The following is an 18,393-nucleotide window of genomic DNA, read 5'->3' as shown; positions in this document are numbered from 1 at the left end:
CTCTCAACGGGTACGCCTACAGGTGTAGTTTGATTTTATTCTAGAGAACCGGACTCATTCATTTTGGATTTTCTTCTATCTTGTCTGAGAACTAGTCTCTGATCCACATGCAAATGTATTTCAAAATTTAAGCAGGGCGCCACAAAACCTGTTCATGCAAGTTTATTTAACTCATTTAATCAATAGGGTATTAGCTTAATCAAATTAGTTGGGGAAAATTAAAGTCATTTGAGAGAAATGGCAAATTTGAGTTATGTTTACTGAAAAGAAAGTATGACTTAAAATGGTGTGTGACCAGTTTTTGTTTTAAATAATAACGCTAAGCCCATAAAATCCTGCTATGGGGATATGTGGACATCACATTTTGGGTTATGTTGGGTACAATATTGATATTACCAAAAATATGATGTCCACACCAGGTTTAACATCATTATTTTTTTAATATATCGAATTAATACAATTTAATAGAAATAAACTCTCAACATAAAATGAATGAAATTGGAAGTAAAACCTTGTTACAACTTCCAATATCACTAAACTTGATTTTTATTTTCATATTCTTCCGAAATATTCAACATTTCACTCCGTCATGGACCATTTTCTTTTACTTTTACATGTTAGGTACATATTTGCGATAGTCATAGTTGCACTGTAATAATTCAATCCATTTTGACTGGATAAATTGGATTAGAATGCTAGTATTGTCAATGGCAGCCAATGGGGAGGTAACATATGAAAATAAGGAAGCCTAAAGGCCATTTTAGGTTTATTTTTTTCATCTTGTATTCATATTTTCCTCCCATCATGAGGATATGCAGAGCACTTTATTAGCATTCAACCTGTTCTACAAACTTGGAATTAATTGTGGAACAAGTGAAATGGCACTGAATCCATTTATTATAATGACAGTTATCATTTTTGTCATTTGTCTGAAATATACAATATTTGGAACCGTCTCATAACCTGGTTCTGAATGGAATGTTTACGTCTTTCATTTTCTTCTCGTAGTCCTTGTCAAACTCTGCCGACTGTTCGGTTGTGAAATGATTCTCCCAATCACCAACAACTCCTGTGGTAGACAAAATTAGGAAGAGATTCGGTTTGAAGAAAATAACATTATGAGGAAATAACATAGAATGGAAATGACCTTTTCTCATGAATTTGTGGGTGGACTGATCAAAAGCCTCCTTGGGAACAAATGCATAGTTAGCCATTGGGTTGTCTTTCATGTTCTTGAAACTTGTCTGTTCTACTATGTGATCTAGGACATCATTAGAGATGGACAAGTCCAAGTAGTTCATAATTCGCTCTACTTCACGTCGAGGGTTCTGAAATAAGCATAAAAATGTCAGAAAATCATAATAACGTGGTCAAATACTGACTCAGTTCCTACTCGAAGAAATAATAATGCAGTGCGCACTACAAAAATGTTTTATAGCACTAGAAAAACCACCATTTAATATTGTCAATGTCCACATCATCCCTTCAGAATATGTAGTACATTAACCATGTTGTAATATACACAACTGTAGAGACGGCAGCGGGATTCAAACCCCAATCTCCCACATGGGAGTCAGGTGAACAAACCTCTCCGCCACAAATTGGCTTCAATTTCCTTTGTCATTATTGGAAGGTCTTGACTACAAATATATAGAAACAATGTTTCCCGACCGGGATTCGAACCCCAGCCTCCCTCATCACAGTCAAGTCATCAATTTCTGTCTGTGTATTTAAACCCCCGTGTTTTTAGTGCGAGTATTCTGTTATGATTTGCCTCGTCTGTGGATTTTGCTAAATAATATACCTCTTGCATGTCTTCATAGAAGAGAAAAAGGATGTTCCTTTTTTGCCGTGCCTCCCAAAAAGCCTTGACGTGGTCATACCAGGAACCCCACGCCACTACAGAGAGAAAAACGAATGACCATCTCACGGAAATCGTCACGCCAATCCTGACTTACCTTCTCCACGCATGAAGTTGTGGACAAAGTCTTCCCAAGGTCCAGGTTTGGGAATCATTTGATTTATGTGATGAAAGTAGTAGTAGCTCACTAGCGTGTCCTTAGCATTGCGTGCAACGTAGATCACCTTTATAACAAGTTACCAAACAAGAAATTCTTCTCTTTGGGCGTATTTCATTGTCTCTTACTTTGCACTTGTTTTCCCAAATTCCCACGGGAACCAGTTGAAATGGCAGGTGCGTCTTAATGACCCTCGGGGGATCCATTTCCTCCAGAAGCTCGAGACCTGATCATGTATTAAGCTAATTTTCTGTCCTTGATAATCTAGAACAGGGGTGTCAAACTCAGTTTGGTCTATGGGCCACACTTTGGGGTTCTGGGTTTGAATCCAGGTGTTCTCCCAGGCTTGGTGGGCCAATAAAAACAGGGAAGTGGACCCCAGGTGGCCCACGAGCTGTAGTTTGGACACCCCTGATGGTAGTGTAACTTGTTTACTAACCGGTTTGGCTGGATATTTTGGTGGAAAGCTCCAGGAAAGGATTTCGTGTTGTGATCGGGGCTTGTCTGCAACTCTCCACGTTTCCGTTGTGAAGAAGAAGGTCGACTATCTCTTGGGTCCATGTTGTACCTTCTCGTGCAAATATGCCATTTTTTTTATAGACAATTTCTCATGCTACTAAACTGTGACGTTTTACATAACTTAGTATATATTTAACTCTTAGGAAGACACTTATGATAGTTTTTGGTTGTCATTTACAGTGTAAGATGTCCAATTCATTTTCAATGGGAGGTTTTGTCCCCTCATTGATTTACTTGTTTAACCCCTTTGACACCAAAATTTTGAAAAATTAAGTTTTAATTATATTTTTTTGCTTTCCGGTAGATGCTTATTCAAGTTAAAAAAGTTCCTAAATATAAAGTAATATCTCGTTTCTTGGACACAATCCAGAAGGCTGTTCACTGTAAATAATATAAAATAATAGATACCGTATTTTATGGACTATAAGTCGCACTTTTTTAAAAAAAGATTGTCTGGGCCTGCAACTAATACTCAAGTGCAATTTGTTTTTATTTTTTCCCTGGCCACAACAATTTTAGGTTATAGTTATCTGAAAAACTGTTGCTTTGAAACAGAATCAATTTTTTTCTCCATTTTAGTAATGTCACTTGAATACAAGTTTGTTAGTTTCCAAAAGCATGAAAGTTGACAAACCTGATTTAGGGTAAGAAGCGATGAGGAGATCCGACGGATGAGGACGGAAGGCTGAGATTGCGTCCAATTCTTGAGCAGTTTGTTCCTTGAGCAGGACCCCATTGACTCTCACCAAAACAGGTTGAACAATTTCAGATTGCTTGTCCGTCATGATCAATTCTGTCAATGTTTTGCCCCTATAGTTCTAATAATGTAGACTAGATAATGTAATAGTTGTATTTTTTTTTTCAGAAATGCGATGGTGCCTTAATTTCTTCCTCTGATATCAAGTAATGTCTACTTTTGGTCTTGTAAAAGTGGAATATTTGCCTTCAGCTCTTACTGAGCTCGAAGGTAACAACCCTTCAGTGGGAGGTGTCAACACAGCATAATTAACTCATTGGCCGCGATTGAGAGAATTCATTCATTTTCTGAATCGTTTATCCACACAAAGGTCACGGGGGTGCTGGAGCCTATCCCAGCTAACTATGGGCACCCTGAATAAGTGGCTAGCCAATCGCAGGGGACCACAACAATTCACACTCATACCTATAGACAATTATAGTGATTAAAAAAACATTTTAAACATCTACTTATGTTGTTTTTCAACTAATTAAAAAGGAACAGAAATTTGAAATAAATGGAGAATAATAGTATTTTTTTTATTGCCTGAAAAAAAATCCTGAAACTAATATTTGCAGTTTTTAAAACATTAAACAAGGAGAAAAATCTATTTTACAGATTAAATTTGGAGATATTTGAAATTGAAGTTTTAAAAAAAGTAGATCAAGTATATAGTAAGGCTTGTATTTGTTGAAAAAAAGGGACCATGAATAGTAAGGCTTCTTAAAGACCATATTTTTACAAGGTTTTTTTTCCTGAACAAAAGGCTGTTTTTCTTTAAAAATGACCATGGGTGGTTAGACCTTTATTTTTTTAAATGAGCCGTCAGAGGGCGCTGTCTTTATTTCTTCCCACTATTAACTTCCTGTCTCCAATCGGAGTCTTTTTGTCTACTCGCATGACCGAGGTCAGAGTTCAATAGACGCCATCTTTGCAATGGCGGATGAGCCAGGAGTCAGTACGATTGTGGACAGAGCTACTCTAACATGACGATTTACTGAAGAAATACCTGATAAAGTACTTACAGGACAGCACAGCGCGTTCGGTAAGTTGTATTTGGGGATTTCGTAGTCCCAGTTCTCATTTTTAAGAGTGCTTTTTGACGGTAACGTGCCTCATTAGCGTGATGTAGCCCCACGTGTTTGGAGACAGTCAAATGTTTGCAACCAAATTGGCTACATTGCGTTACCTATAGTTCTTTATGTTTGAAAATATATCATTTCATTGTGTGTTTCAGTTTTTGTTTGAGCACAGACGGCTGGGAAACATCAAGAATGTGGCCAAAACGTCAAGATAGGAGCAGTTTGTCGACGCCATGACGAGCAAATGTTTGTCAGCAAAGTAAGTCATTTTAAAATAGTTTCTATTCTCTCTATCCATCTAATTAAATGTCAGCGTTCCGTATTTAATGCTTTACTCGATTAGCTTGTTTTACATTGTGACATTAATTCCAATTTTGAATGAAAATGCTTTAACTGCCCTGGTGTTAATTTTTAATAGCAAAATGTTCCCCTTTTAAACTGCGCAATTGCGCACTAGTCTTTCTATCTGTATATTGAATCGCCTTTTCTGCAAAAAAAAAGTTAAATAGCACTTAGCACTCACTAACTTATTTCCATTCTTTATCTTGATCGTTAATTAAATTTATTGTAAGATTTCTCTACCCTGTAATTGTTTAGCAACCCCAAATACCTTGGTTAAATCTTGTTTTCCCTTTTTAGTAAAACTACCCCCCCCCCCCCCCCCAAAAAAAAAAAAAAACTATATCAGTCTGTTTAATCTCCCGGCTCTATATATGTTAACTTGTGCTTTTTGTGTGCAAATTTTCCATGTTAGGCACCAAGATGCAGCTTTCTGTGTGCCTAGATCACTCTTGAGGTTACAAAAGGGGACAGACAGATCAAGGTAAAACTACATCCCCCTAAAACAAGTTGAATCTCCAGTCTCTATATATGTCTCTATATATGTTCTAACCTTTGCTATTTTTTTGCACACAACAGGCCTGAGAGATGTTCAACGCAAGTTGCCCACTTGAAGATGTCTCTCCTGCATCATATGGTGTCTCTAAACTTCTGAAAATCCTAATTAAATCATTATGGTGACATTTCAATGGCCATTCATTTCCACAGCTTTGACTAGATTGTTTAATGTTGAAGCAGGATTGCATTTAATTTCATCTTCTACATATTTACCCCCCGTTTTTTCTTGATTTTATTTTCTAAGTGTTGATCCCCCCTGCTTTTTTTAAAGATTTATTTTCTAAGTGTTCACACCCCCTTCTCTTTTTCCAAGATTTAGTTTCTAAGGGTTTATCCCCATTTATTTTAAATTTTATTTTCTAAGTGTTTACCCCCACCCCCATTTTTTAATGTTTTATTTTCTAAGTGTTTATCCCCATTTATTTTACATTTTCTAAGTAGTTAACCATCCTGCTTTTTTAACAATTTATTTTCTAAATGTTTACCCCCCTGTTTTATAATGATTTTTTTTCTAAGCATTTATCCCCCCATTTTTTAATGTTTTATTTTCTAAGTGTTTATCCATCCTGCTTTTTTAACAATTTATTTTTTAAGTGTTTACCCCCCCTGTTTTATAATGATTTTTTTTCTAAGCATTTATTCCCCCATTTTTAATGTTTTATTTTCTAAGTGTTTATCCATCCTGCTTTTTTAACAATTTATTTTCTAAGTGTTTACCCCCCATTTTATAATGATTTTTTTTCTAAGTGTTTATCCCCCCTCCATTTTTTAATGTTTTATTTTCTAAGTGTTTATCCATCCTGCTTTTTTAACAATTTATTTTCTAAGTGTTAACCCCCCCTGTTTTATAATGATTTTTTTTCTAAGTGTTTATCCTCCCTCCAATTTTTAATGTTTTATTTTCTAAGTGTTTACCCCCCTGTTTTATAATGATTTTTTTTCTAAGTGTTAACCCCCTGCTTTTTTTAAATTTTATTTTCTAAGTGTTTTTTCACTGTTTTTTGTTAATCTAAAGATGTTTTCTAAAGTGTGCTGAATGTTTACTTGTAAATAAAATTTTAAACTTTAATTGTGACTTGCATTTTTTGTTAGATAAAGACCAACACATGCATACATTTCAAAGCTTTTATTTTGAAAAACTTGAATAAGTTGAAGTAATTCCTCTTGTCACCAGGTGGAAATCTGTAAAAACAGGATATCAGCTTTTATTTTGAAAAAGTTTGTAGATTGGTTCCCGTTGGTGGTCCAGCATCGTAAAAAATCGAATCTTCTCCACCCCCTGGTGGAGAAGATTCGAAAACTGAAAGGGGGGGGTTAGTACACAGTTAGTTGAAAAAATAATGAGTAGGGCTCACCTTTTATTTTGAAAAACTTCATAGACTGTTCCCGTTGGTGCTCCAGCATCGTAAAAAATCAAATCTTCTCCACCCCCTGGTGGAGAAGATTCGAAAACTGAAAGGGGGGGTTAGTACACAGTTGAAAAAATAATGAGTAGGGCTCACCTTTTATTTTGAAAAACTTCATAGACTGTTCCCGTTGGTGCTCCAGCATCGTAAAAAATCAAATCTTCTCCACCCCCTGGTGGAGAAGATTCGAAAACTGAAAGGGGGGGTTAGTACACAGTTGAAAAAATAATGAGTAGGGCTCACCTTTTATTTTGAAAAACTTCATAGACTGGTTCCCGTTGGTGCTCCAGCATCGTAAAAAATTGAATCTTCTCCACCCCCTGGTGGAAAACTGAAAAAAGGGGGGCTTAGTACAGTTAGTTGAAAAAATAATGAGTAGGGCTCACCTTTAATTTTGAAAAACTTCATATACCAGTTCTCCTGAGCCTATCTCTTCATAGGCAGAAACCAGGTCCCCTCTGGTGGATTCTGAGAAACAAGAAAAAAGGGTGAATACACAGAGTTAAATAAAAAACCTTTGAGAAGGGCTCACCTTTTATTTTGAAAATCTTCATAGATTGAGGGTCTCTGAGCCTATCTCTTCATAGGAAGAAACCAGGTGGATTCTGAAAAACAAAAAAGGATTCAGTACAGAGTTAAATAAAAAAACATTGAGAAGGGCTCACCTTTTATTTTGAAAAACTTCATAGATGGGATGCCTGAGCCTATCTCTTCATAGGCAGAAACCTGGTCCCATCTGGTGGATTTCTGAAAAACAAAAATGGGGGGTCAATACACAAAGTAATAGGTCTTACCTTTTATTTTGAAAAAACATGGGGATGCTTAGGCAAGAAACTGAATTCTGGAAAACCCATTCACATCAGTTTACCTCAATCAGAGAGATCTTTTATTTTGAAAAATGTCTGCTGGGAGCAGTAGCCTCTCTTGACTTTGGTGGGATTTTGAAAAGCAAAGTTAAGTAAAACATTTGCGGCCTACTTCTGCATCAAGTTTTTCTAATCTTTTCATTCTTAAAAAATAAAGCTTCCATTTTTGTCATATGTTTAAATGAGTCAAAATGGAACCCTGCACTATGGTTGAATAAATGTCTCTTATATTTTGTCAAAACCACATTTTAAATTATAAGGTCCAAGCCCTGAGGTCTTTGACTTTAGGTTAAAGGGTTAGGATATTTTATTTTGAAAACACTTGGGACCTACTTCTGCCTCAAGTTGTTCAGTCAATCTATTCATTCTTAAAAAAATAAACACTTCAATTTTTCTCTTGCGCCAAGCCAAAGATGGTTATTTTAACATATGTTTAAATGAGTCAAAAATGACCCCTGCACTATACTATATCTCACTTATATTTTGGTAGAAGTACATAATTTATTTAATCCATCAAATATCACTGCTTCAACCTTCACAGTTGCACTACATGGCAGATTATTTATTTAAGTTCAGAAAAATGTGAAAAGCCACATTGAGTCTCACAAGCAGAAGCTACTCATTCACTTGCCTCTATAGTTTTTTTTTTTTTTAAATTAAATTAAATAGGGATGATCCTACTTTGCAGTTTTTCCATTTATCACTGGGTCTACATCAACCGCGATAATCGAGGGATTACTGTAGATTCGTTACACAGGCACTAATGGCATTTGTGTGGATGACTTATCCACATTATTTTGCTATTTAAAAACACGAAGTTAGTCAGTGTTTTCATTCAAAATTTGAATCTATCAAGATGGAATGAATGAGCCAATTGCGCAAAGCCTTGATTACTGAACGCTGACGTTGAAATATTACACTAATGGAGATAATCGATACCATTTCAAAATGACTCACTTTGTTATGGCGTCGACAAGCTGCTCCTTTCTGGTCGTTTTGGCCACATTCTTGATGCCGTGCTCGTTGAAGGACTGAAACACACAATGGAATGATTACTTTTTAAACAAAGAGCGATCGGTAATGCAATGCAGCCAATTTGTTTGCAAACATTTTGCCCTCATGGCCACATCACGCCATAGGATCATGCTGCCGTCAAAAATCACTCTTAAAATGAGAACTGGGGCTTTGCAATCCCCAAACGACATCATACTCAATGTACTGCGACGTCCCGGGAGAAGTTTGTCAAGCTTTCTTCGGTAAATCGTCACTTCTGAGCAGCTTTGCGGTGCACGCCCGTGCAGTATCATCGGCCATATTGCCGTTTGACATCAGCTATTTGAACTCTGTCCTTGGCCACGCCTATTAAACATAGACACACAAAGAAATAGAAATAGTTTTCATAATAACATGCATTAGTTAGTGAGGGAGCTGTGAATACTTTTTGGTTGGGCTTTAATCCTTTAAAACACAGTATTACAGACTATGAACATTTGTTTTTTTTACTTCTAGACATTTAAATGATACTTGATAAACATAGCAATCATCACCCAATATATTAAATATTGAGTAACATTTTAATGAGTATTTTACAACATGAATTCACCTTTATTCCAAACCATCTGAATCAAAACCCAGGTTGCAGCGATCATTCACTGGCGATGAATTAAATTAATCAAAGGGCTCAATTGTTGAATTTTGGACAAAAAAACAAACAAACTAAGTTTGTCGCAATTGCTCTTTTTCTCCTGTAGATGGTGGACTTACACTTGATTTAGTTTGGGATGGGAAAGCCCATCACGTTCTTGCTTGCTTTGTATTCTTGGCATGAAGTTAATGTGATGCATCCTTACACAAGGGTTTTGAATGTGACGACAACAACGACCTTCCTATCCTCTTGACTGTCTTACAAGACATTTTGAGGTTATTTGAATGGCATTTGGGTAGAAGCATTGCTCTCTATGGCCATCGATGAGTTAAAGGGGTACACACATATATTATCTATGAATAACTGTAACCCCAAAACCTGTCAAAATGATCCCAATCATCTGGTGTCAACCTCAATTCAGACAACAATCAATAAACAAAATGAATGTTATCGACCATCGCGATAAATAGCCACCTCGCCTGCTTTGACTTTTGCCCCACCCCCCTCCTCTAAGCCCCTCCCCTCTCCAACCAAGCCCCACAGGCAGCATCCTGGCATCCTCCTCATCTCTATCCTCCCTCACACACGGATGTCCTTACACACCATCTTCTGCAAACTGAATTTTGGAGATATCGACGTGTGATGCTAACCTTGGATTGGCTTCTCTTGCCTTGACAACAAATTACAAAAGGTCGGTTGCTTTTCTTCATTCTGCCACATTTTAGTGCAAATAAAAATGTTGGAAACAAGGATGCACAATGTTATTACTCTTAAAAAAATCATATTTAGCTAATATGCATTGTATTGGAAGCGTGACGCTAATTAGCAAGGGTTGTTCCTTTGTCAACACCCCCCCCCCCCACTACCGATACCTCATGCCCCCCCCTCCAATGCTTTGTCCTTCATTGTGTTGCATTTGTGTGTACACATGTTGTGTGCACACCTGCGTAGCTTTCATCATGCACTTACTTTACTACTTACAATTTGCCTGGTTTGTTTATCAGCATTTGTCGTCATGGCAATAGCATTTATCTTCAGTTTGCGCAGCATTCATCTGCTTCGCCCACCTTGCCAACAGAAACCGTGGGTCGTCTGATGGGGGGGAAAAAAACAACAACCACTTTAATGGTAGTACATGTATCATTCATGTCATTTATGCCAGAAATTTGATGGTTAAAAGGCACAATAACGCACAGCAATGAGGCAATTTTGGATAAATTCAGAGTCAAAACAATGTAGATGTTTTTCAAGAGTCATTTGGAAAACTAATAGGGAGTGTACATTTTTTTTCTTACAAAAATATTGGTATATATATATATTTTTTTCAGTTTCGGTAACTGGCAAATATTGAACACATGTTGCCATGACAAAACATTTATTCACAACATATGGTACGGAAAGTTGCTAAAATAAACTACCAGTATGAACACAATTGTCAAATGGAAATTGCAATTTTAAATCCTTAATATAATTCATCATCATGATATTTTAAATTTTTCAAAGTCTAAATCATCATCATCAACACAAATTTCACCAAACAATTGATTTCATTCTTCTTTATTTTCTATCGGCCAATAGAATGGGCTCTCACTCCCCATCTGGCGGACAAAGACAGGTTTTACGTCTATGGCGGAGGGCAGTGTTTTACCAATATTTGTCTACGATGCGCACCTGAACTTTGCTTGAGTTTTTTTTTTGGTACAAAATTTTGCACATTATACTATAAATACGGCATGAATGAAGTCCACTTAATTAAATAGATGAGAAAAAGACATTGGCTGCCATAGACGGTCATTGATGACCAATCTGAAATGGCAGTGCTGATGTCAATTGCAGTAAATGAGATTGAATGACCTAATATTGCATGAGCTCATAACAGGAAACATTTTCATCTAGAATTCATCCAGTTTTTTCATTGCACCTGCCTGTCATTTATTTTGAGTGTACCAAGGGTGAGCCAACTATGGAGAAGGCCGCAGGGGAGTAAGGGTTTGAGTTCCAAACCCACGAGGACAATGTTTCACCAATTGTGTATCTTAGAAAAGTCCGTCAGTTGCTGCCTGTGTGAGCAAAAATCTCAATGTGGATCGGTTTGGGGAAAAAAAAGACCAGGAACCACTGCAGTCCTTGATTATGGGCCTGGGTATAGATTCAGACCCATCCTCAAGGACTACAGTGGTGTTCCCTTTCTGCTCTAGAATGAAGTCAAAGGGTGAATCTACATCCAGACCAAATCTAGACCGTGACAAGACATAGAATAAGACCTACACAAGCCAGAGATCTTGACCTAAACAAGACAGACATTGAATCTAGACCAAAACGGAGTCCTAAGGAAGACAGAGACTGAAACAAGAAATAGGGTGAACTGAGTAACAGAGTGAATCTAGACCAAAACCTAATCTAGAATGTGACGAGACCAAGACTGAAAACCAAAAGAAAGGCACAAAACCACAATCTAAACAAGTGCATCTAGTCATAGAAAATAAAGACTAAGATGAGACCAAGACCTAAACAAACAACATCAGTGTATACACAACACCCCCAATCAATTGTCCTCTTTTCCTTCAGGCGCACCACCACCACCACTCGTCTCCCCCTTTTGTCCTCCTCCTATCCATCAACATGATGCCCGCGTCGTCTCCATCGACCTGGGCCGGGGAAGACCCGCCATCTCTGCTGGACCAGGACGAACCCGAGCTGGGCCAAGTGTGCGTAACCATGCCTTGCCCCTCCTCAAGCGTGGGCGACCAGCTCCTTCACGACGACAGTCCCGGCGGGGCCTCGGTGCCCCTCAGCAAATCCAAAGGCGAGCTGGTCATCGCCATCAACGAAAAGCTCAAGAACGGTAAGCTAACCGACTAATTACCTCGCCCAGTTCTCTTGACCCACCCAGTTTATTTCAGGTAACGGAGACTCCGCCTCCTCCCCCGTGGTGTCATCACCCCCCCGCCGCCAGCACTCCATCTCCTACCCACACCACGCCAAGACCAGGAAGGGCAGTCGGGCGGGGTCTATCGGCTACACCGCCTTCTCCCCTAGGCCTTCGTTGTCTCGCCATTCCAGCATCGCCACCAATCCGCCATTGGACCGCACCAAAGTGAAGGACTACCTTATCTTGTCCGTGCTGGCTTGTTTCTGCCCCGTGTGGCCTATCAACATCGTGGGCTTCGTCTATTCCATCATGGTGAGAACCACGGGTTTTCCGAGGGGGGTCCTCGCCGCCGGGTTAAGCCACTCCTCCTTTTCCTCCCCCGCAGTCCAAGAACAGCTTGGAGCAAGGCAACCTAGATGGCGCCGTACGTTTGGGTCGTGTGGCCAAGATGCTATCGCTGGTGTCGTTGGTGGGCGGGACGCTCATTATCATCGCCTGCGTGGTCAACCTGGCCAGTGAGTGTCCCAAATCTGACCTTTGACCTTTCCCCTGTTTTCACCTTCTGAACTGCTTCATGGGGAGAACTTGGTGGGTTTTGGGAGGGTAATAATGTTCATTCCACTGTGAGGACCAGAGTCAGATGGCCTTCATTTGCCACTCTTCATTCGTCACTTTTGTCTGGTTGTCCATTGTTTTTGTTTTGAACAATTTCTTGAGTTCTTCATCTGGATGTCAATCGTCGTTGCACATGTCATACGTTGTGTTTAAAATGTTGAAGGAATCACTGGAATGAGCCATTTCCATGTAAATAATGTCGTACTCCTGCAAGCTTCATTTAAAGTTCATCTATCTTCTTCTAACAATACTTCCGATGCATGGTCTTCTCTTCAGTAGAACTTTTCCCAAATTAAAGTAAAGGCAAAAAAAGTATTTGGGGGAAAAAATATGTAAAAATGGATTTGAATGGCTCTTCGTCCCTGGCCGGACGTCTGGTCGCCGGGACGTTTGGTCGCCCGGACGTTTGGTCATTCTTTCATTTAAAATGAAGGCAAAAAAAAGTATTTGGGGGAAAAAATATGTAAAAATGGATTTGAACGTCTCTTCGTCCCTGGCCGGACGTTTGGTCGCCCGGGACGTTTGGTCGCCCGGACGTTTGGTCATTCTTTCATTTAAAATGAAGGCAAAAAAAAGTATTTGGGGGAAAAAATATGTAAAAATGGATTTGAACGTCTCTTCGTCCCTGGCCGGACGTTTGGTCGCCGGGACGTTTGGTCGCCCGGACGTTTGGTCATTCTTTCATTTAACTTCTATTTTCTAATTGTTAAATGATCCTTTTTTTCCAGTCCTTCTATTTTTCTTCCTCTCCTTCTTACATACATTTCCTTCCTTTCTTTTATTCCAATCTTCTTTCCAATTTCCCCGGATTGTAATTTCTTCCCTCATTTCAAAACCTGGAGTATTTTTTCCATTCAATGATTGCTATATTATAATAAAAACATTCCGGTCGGTATATAATCGTTCATCCTCCCTTCTTTAGCTGTCAAAATTCTCTCCAAATTTGCATCTTTACCCAATGCAGGCTCTCCTTTGCTATTATTTCCCTCTTTGTTCCATCCTATTTTGCATTTTAACTCGCCATGTTTTGCATGTCCTGCATGCCCCACACGTCGTTAAGCTCCTCGTTTCCCCGAGCTGTGATGTATGTTCTTGTACGTGGCTAATAAAGGGTTTTTCGCAACATATCTGTGATGGGTTCACTTCAAACCAAAGCCAGAAAAATGCTTCCTAATCGTCACGCGTCCTCTTTTCGTGTCCTTCTTTCTTGAGAGGTGAACGAAAATGAGCAAAACAAAGCCACATTTTGGGGCATTTGGGGGCATTTCTAGGTCATTTTCTGGCAATTATTATTATTTTATAGGGGGATCCAAAATAGTTATCAACAATGGAGTTTTTATTGAGAGTCTGGGTTGAAAATTAATTGGAGTGAATGGATTTTTGGGTATTGTGTGTATTATTGGAAATAAATAGAGTGTAATGATGTCTATCATTGTTAATTGTCTGGCCAAAAGAAACAATATATAATTTAATACTGTTTTTTAGGGGAAAAAACCATTAAGTTGTAAAAAAAAAATGGAGTATTGATATTGATTGCAGTAGAAGTCCAATTTTTGAAATGGATTAGCATAATGAATTATGGAATTGCATTTCTATAATTATCAATAACAGGCAATGATTAAAAAATAAGATTTAAATGAAAATGAAAAACTTTAACCTAAAGTTCTAATTCTTTTTCGCATTAAGTTAATTAGCGGCTCCCCCAACTAATCAAAACATTTCTTTTTGTTCCTTTCAGTCAACGTAAAAACCTGAGTTTCCCCCAAAAGGGAAAATGACGCCTGCCCCCGCACTGTTTGTCTTTGACCACCTCCTCCTTACCTTGGACGTGTGACTTAAACGGCGAGACAATTGGACGTCTTCAACCGCAGGGTGTGTCAAATCCCCATTGGACAAACCCCCTGCCGGAGGGATTGAGCGGCTCTGGCGCCTTGTTTTTTTCAGACTGCGTCGTCCCTCGACACTGCAGCGGGACCAACAACAACAAAAAAAGACAAGTAAATAAACAACATATGTGCCAAAATGGAGAAATATTTCGATATGGATTGAAGGCATGAAGACCATTCCCAAAAAAATTGGCCAGAAAGGATGATGTAAGAATCAATGACAGTCGGATTATTTCATGAAATGTGATTGGATGAAGAGCTTTAGTTGTAGCATTAATCACACACGACTGTTTTTTGACAGTTTTTGCTGCTGCTCGGTCACAAGGTCGATTTGTACGAAAATTCGCAAAATTACGTGTTTACGGTATTTACACAAAATATTGTGGAGTAATAGAATTAAAGGGTAAAACTAATGATGATTTTTTTTAAACAATTAGAATAGAAAAACATGATTTAAAAGATTTTAATCATTTCCCCCCAAAAAAGTTTGTTATTTCTTTTTACAATTAGCAATTGTAATTTGTGTGTCAGAGTAAAAATACATTTTTTTTTAGGTTTATTTGTTTTGATATGAAAATTTTCCCATTGAAAATGAATGTAGGTTTTTTTTTTGTTGAATTTGAGTGGAATAGTAGTATTTTTGGCCAATTTCTGAATTATTTGATGTGTAAATTTCAGTGAATTATTGGAATTTTTCTTCAATATTTTTAAAATCATAGACTGCTATAAACATGTCCACTTTCATTTAACTTATCTATATAATAAATATTTCAAATTTGGGAACTGTAGTTAAAAAAAGTCAAAACATATATATATATATATATATATATATATATATATATATATATATATATATATATATATATATATATATATATATATATATATATATATATATATATATATATATATATATATATATATATATATATATATATATATATATATATATATATATATATATATATATATATCCTTGTAAGGAGTCTTTTGTTTTACTTTTTTCCCCAAAAGTGTGCGTATTTACCTACTGAAAAGCAAAAGTGTATTTCTAAACTTTTCACTGTGATTTTCACTGTGATGCCAATATTTCCTATAAAGGCCAATTTGGCACATCCATGTATATTTATTTTCTCAATCATATGTTGTATTCTGCTTCTATAACCTGATCTTTGTGGTACCTGGCATGCTTTTTCATCGTGTACAAACCACCAGTCCAGACCTTGAAATATACTTCTTATAATAAAGAAACAATGCATGCAAGTCGCTGTTATTGTGACTATAAAAATACCTTTTAGAGCAGCAATCTTAAACTTGGAGCCTATGTGACTAGAACTATAAGTAGAGTGAATCAATTTATGTCTTCATACCTGTCAACTTATACGATTTCCCGTATTTTATATGCTTTTGGAGTATTTAAAAGTGTACGCTGTAGAACAACTTTTGCACTGGATTTTTTTAAGTACGTATTATTTGTGTAAAATCGCCAATTGCTAATATTGTCATGCATTTATGCATGATATGAAGTTGTATCTCGAGGTACCACTGTATATGAATATAGCGTGTCAGCAAGCAATGTACTCTTACAGTCAAGCTGTCAGCTTCATTCAGAATTATGAATTTAGGACATACTGATTGGGCATGCCGGCCATTTTAGACTTTTAAGTGCGCCCTATCTGGCACAATGCATTTATACATTTAAAAAATAATTTAAAAAATTATCACTTAATAAGAGGAATTGGCTGAGATTGACAGATATGAATTCATATCTGCTTAAACAAATATGAATCCTTACATACAATAAAACAAAAGGTCAACAAGCCCCATTTCAATATTAAGGCCTGACATTTTGGGGATTCAAACACAAAAATCTAAAAACTTAAAGAAAAAAAATATCTGTAAATATGAGCTCACTCTTCAAAAGAATTGGAATTTAATTTTATAAGATTCAATTCCCTAAGCCACAAAAAAAGAGGTGGTGGGCCAAATCTGGCCCCTAAGCTACAGGTTTCACACCCAATTTGGGAATCCTTGTAACAACGTGTAACAAAACTGTGGACTATTTGACTCTATCACAATTCAATTTTTTGAGTCTCACCTTTGATTGGTCGGCGTGGACAAGTTGACAGGAAAGGATACAGTGACTCAGCTCATTTCTGCTGTACTGTACCCACTAAAGTCTAAATGGGTCAGTGGGATTACGTACAGTACATCCAGTCGGCTTCCATCAGCAGCTGCACAATAAACAACTGCATTCAGTCAAAAAGAATACACAGTTAGATGCTTATTTCCCAGTCACGCCGTTTTTTTTTTTGGTTCCCTGGCTCCCAGCACGCAGCATTTAAATGATGAGAGATGAAGCCGTCATGACATAATCAAATTTGGTCGCCCTTCATCCTCTTTGCGGCTTTATTTACTTTTTTTTTTTTTCTCTCCCTGCGCCGAGGATGCAATCCATTATGAATGGCACGAAGCTGGTCGCTGAATAATTTATTTAGGAGCCGTATGTTGGTGTTCCTCGCTGACTAATTCACAAATGGGGTCGTTTGACATTAATTTGAGTCTTTGATGAATAGGAAAAGGTTTGGAATGTTACTGTGACATTTTTGGGGGGGAAGAATATAAGGAGGAAAATTTCTTTTCGGATTAGTATTCCACATTTTTACGTCAAAGCTTTGACATTTTAAACCCCCCAAAATGTTGAATCTATGACAAGTTAGAACATTTCAGGCTGTAGGCTTATTTTATTAAAACAAGACCATGTGTAATGGACAGCTTTTTCTCTTAAAAACACAAAAGACATGCATGGAGGTAGGCTGATTAGATACAAAAAAAAAAAATCTAAATTCTAAAATGTAGATATAGTATACATATATGTATGCATATATGTATATATAGTATACATATATGTATGTATATATATGTATACATAGTATACATATATGTATGTATATATGTATATATAGTATACATATATGTATGTATATATATGTATATATAGTATACATATATGTATGTATATATGTATATATAGTATACATATATGTATATATATGTATATATAGTATACATATATGTATGTATATATGTATATATAGTATACATATATGTATGTATATATGTATATATAGTATACATATATGTATGTATATATGTATGCTTGTATGTATGTATGTATGTATTTATGTATGTATGTATGTATGTATGTATGTATGTATGTATGTATGTATGTATGTATGTATGTATGTATATATATATATATATATATATATATATATATATATATATATATATATATATATATATATATATATATATATATATATATATATATATATATATATATATATATATATATATATATATATATATATATATATATATATATATATATATATATATATATATATATATATATATATATATATATATATATATATATATATATATATATAAATATATTAAGTATTAATGTATATATGTATTAGAAAGAAAGAAAATAATAAAAAAAACACTACTATAATATTACATTGGAAATGTCCTTGGATGGAAGTACATGACTTGTGTGCATGATTACCTGATATTGTGAGAAGTCTTTCATTTTCTGCACCGCTTCTCCTCACAAGGCTTGAGGGGGTACTGGAGCCTATCCCAGCCAACTACAGGCAGTAGACAGGGGACATGATGATTTTCTAATTTCCACATCGTGCAGGAAAAGGAGGGTGTTTCCCTTCAGCCTCCTCCAGAAATGGCCTGCTAATTGAATACGTTTCAAACACACACATCATTGGACTTTAATGGATGTCAAAATCGCTGACTGCTTGCTGTACATTGAAATTCAATCTGTTCTT

The 18,393-nt window shown here is 36.6% G+C and overlaps 2 protein-coding genes and 2 long non-coding RNA genes across 5 annotated transcripts; 2 read left to right on the top strand and 2 right to left on the bottom strand.

The window, feature by feature from the left end:
- Positions 1–922: 922 nt before the first annotated feature.
- On the bottom strand, positions 923–3,536 carry LOC144211933 (sulfotransferase 1C1-like). Of its 2 annotated transcripts, none has more exons than XM_077739509.1 (7): positions 3,172–3,536; positions 2,458–2,589; positions 2,147–2,244; positions 1,959–2,085; positions 1,805–1,899; positions 1,148–1,328; positions 923–1,069 (listed from the first exon to the last, which is right to left on the bottom strand). In XM_077739509.1, exons 1-7 carry the CDS (start codon positions 3,320–3,322, stop codon positions 957–959), a joined length of 897 nt encoding a protein of 298 aa, XP_077595635.1. In that variant the 5' UTR covers positions 3,323–3,536; the 3' UTR covers positions 923–956. The 2 variants fall into 2 exon arrangements, with proteins under 2 accessions (XP_077595635.1, XP_077595636.1); XM_077739510.1 differs by having other exon boundaries at positions 2,458–2,586; positions 3,172–3,532.
- Positions 1,880–5,377, top strand: LOC144211934 (uncharacterized). Its single transcript, XR_013329685.1, has 6 exons — positions 1,880–2,003; positions 3,181–3,291; positions 3,403–4,318; positions 4,511–4,614; positions 5,110–5,178; positions 5,274–5,377. It is a non-coding gene; the product is annotated as an uncharacterized LOC144211934 (long non-coding RNA).
- A 986-nt stretch (positions 5,378–6,363) lies between these two features.
- On the bottom strand, positions 6,364–10,263 carry LOC144212109 (uncharacterized). Its single transcript, XR_013329717.1, has 7 exons — positions 10,151–10,263; positions 8,735–8,883; positions 8,482–8,555; positions 7,324–7,405; positions 7,191–7,263; positions 7,045–7,126; positions 6,364–6,434 (listed from the first exon to the last, which is right to left on the bottom strand). It is a non-coding gene; the product is annotated as an uncharacterized LOC144212109 (long non-coding RNA).
- On the top strand, positions 9,703–15,360 carry LOC144212108 (trafficking regulator of GLUT4 1-like). The gene is made up of 5 exons (XM_077739746.1): positions 9,703–9,860; positions 11,738–12,014; positions 12,073–12,353; positions 12,427–12,556; positions 14,395–15,360. The coding sequence occupies exons 2-5, from the start codon at positions 11,792–11,794 to the stop codon at positions 14,409–14,411; spliced, it is 651 nt and encodes a 216-aa protein (XP_077595872.1). The 5' UTR covers positions 9,703–9,860; positions 11,738–11,791; the 3' UTR covers positions 14,412–15,360.
- The last annotated feature ends 3,033 nt before the right edge of the window (positions 15,361–18,393 follow it).

The sequence above is a fragment of the Stigmatopora nigra genome, chromosome 18 (genome assembly GCF_051989575.1).
Source record: "Stigmatopora nigra isolate UIUO_SnigA chromosome 18, RoL_Snig_1.1, whole genome shotgun sequence".
NCBI classification, from domain to species: domain Eukaryota; kingdom Metazoa; phylum Chordata; class Actinopteri; order Syngnathiformes; family Syngnathidae; genus Stigmatopora; species Stigmatopora nigra.
Note: the sequence above shows the minus strand (reverse complement) of the source record. Positions and strands in the feature narration are given on the sequence as shown.

What these genes read in the sequence shown, in the direction of transcription:
- LOC144212108 (XM_077739746.1), top strand. Translation starts at nt 11,792, where the DNA reads ATGATGCCCGCGTCGTCTCCATCGACCTGGGCCGGGGAAGACCCGCCA. An exon ending in CAACGAAAAGCTCAAGAACG is followed by an intron (nt 12,015 to 12,072) that starts GTAAGCTAACCG and finishes AGTTTATTTCAG; the next exon opens with GTAACGGAGACTCCGCCTCC. An exon ending in GCTTCGTCTATTCCATCATG is followed by an intron (nt 12,354 to 12,426) that starts GTGAGAACCACG and finishes CCTCCCCCGCAG; the next exon opens with TCCAAGAACAGCTTGGAGCA.
- LOC144211933 (XM_077739509.1), bottom strand. Translation starts at nt 3,322, where the DNA reads ATGACGGACAAGCAATCTGAAATTGTTCAACCTGTTTTGGTGAGAGTC. An exon ending in TTTGGGAAAACAAGTGCAAA is followed by an intron (nt 2,086 to 2,146) that starts GTAAGAGACAAT and finishes CTTGTTATAAAG; the next exon opens with GTGATCTACGTTGCACGCAA. An exon ending in TCTATGAAGACATGCAAGAG is followed by an intron (nt 1,329 to 1,804) that starts GTATATTATTTA and finishes TGCTTATTTCAG; the next exon opens with AACCCTCGACGTGAAGTAGA.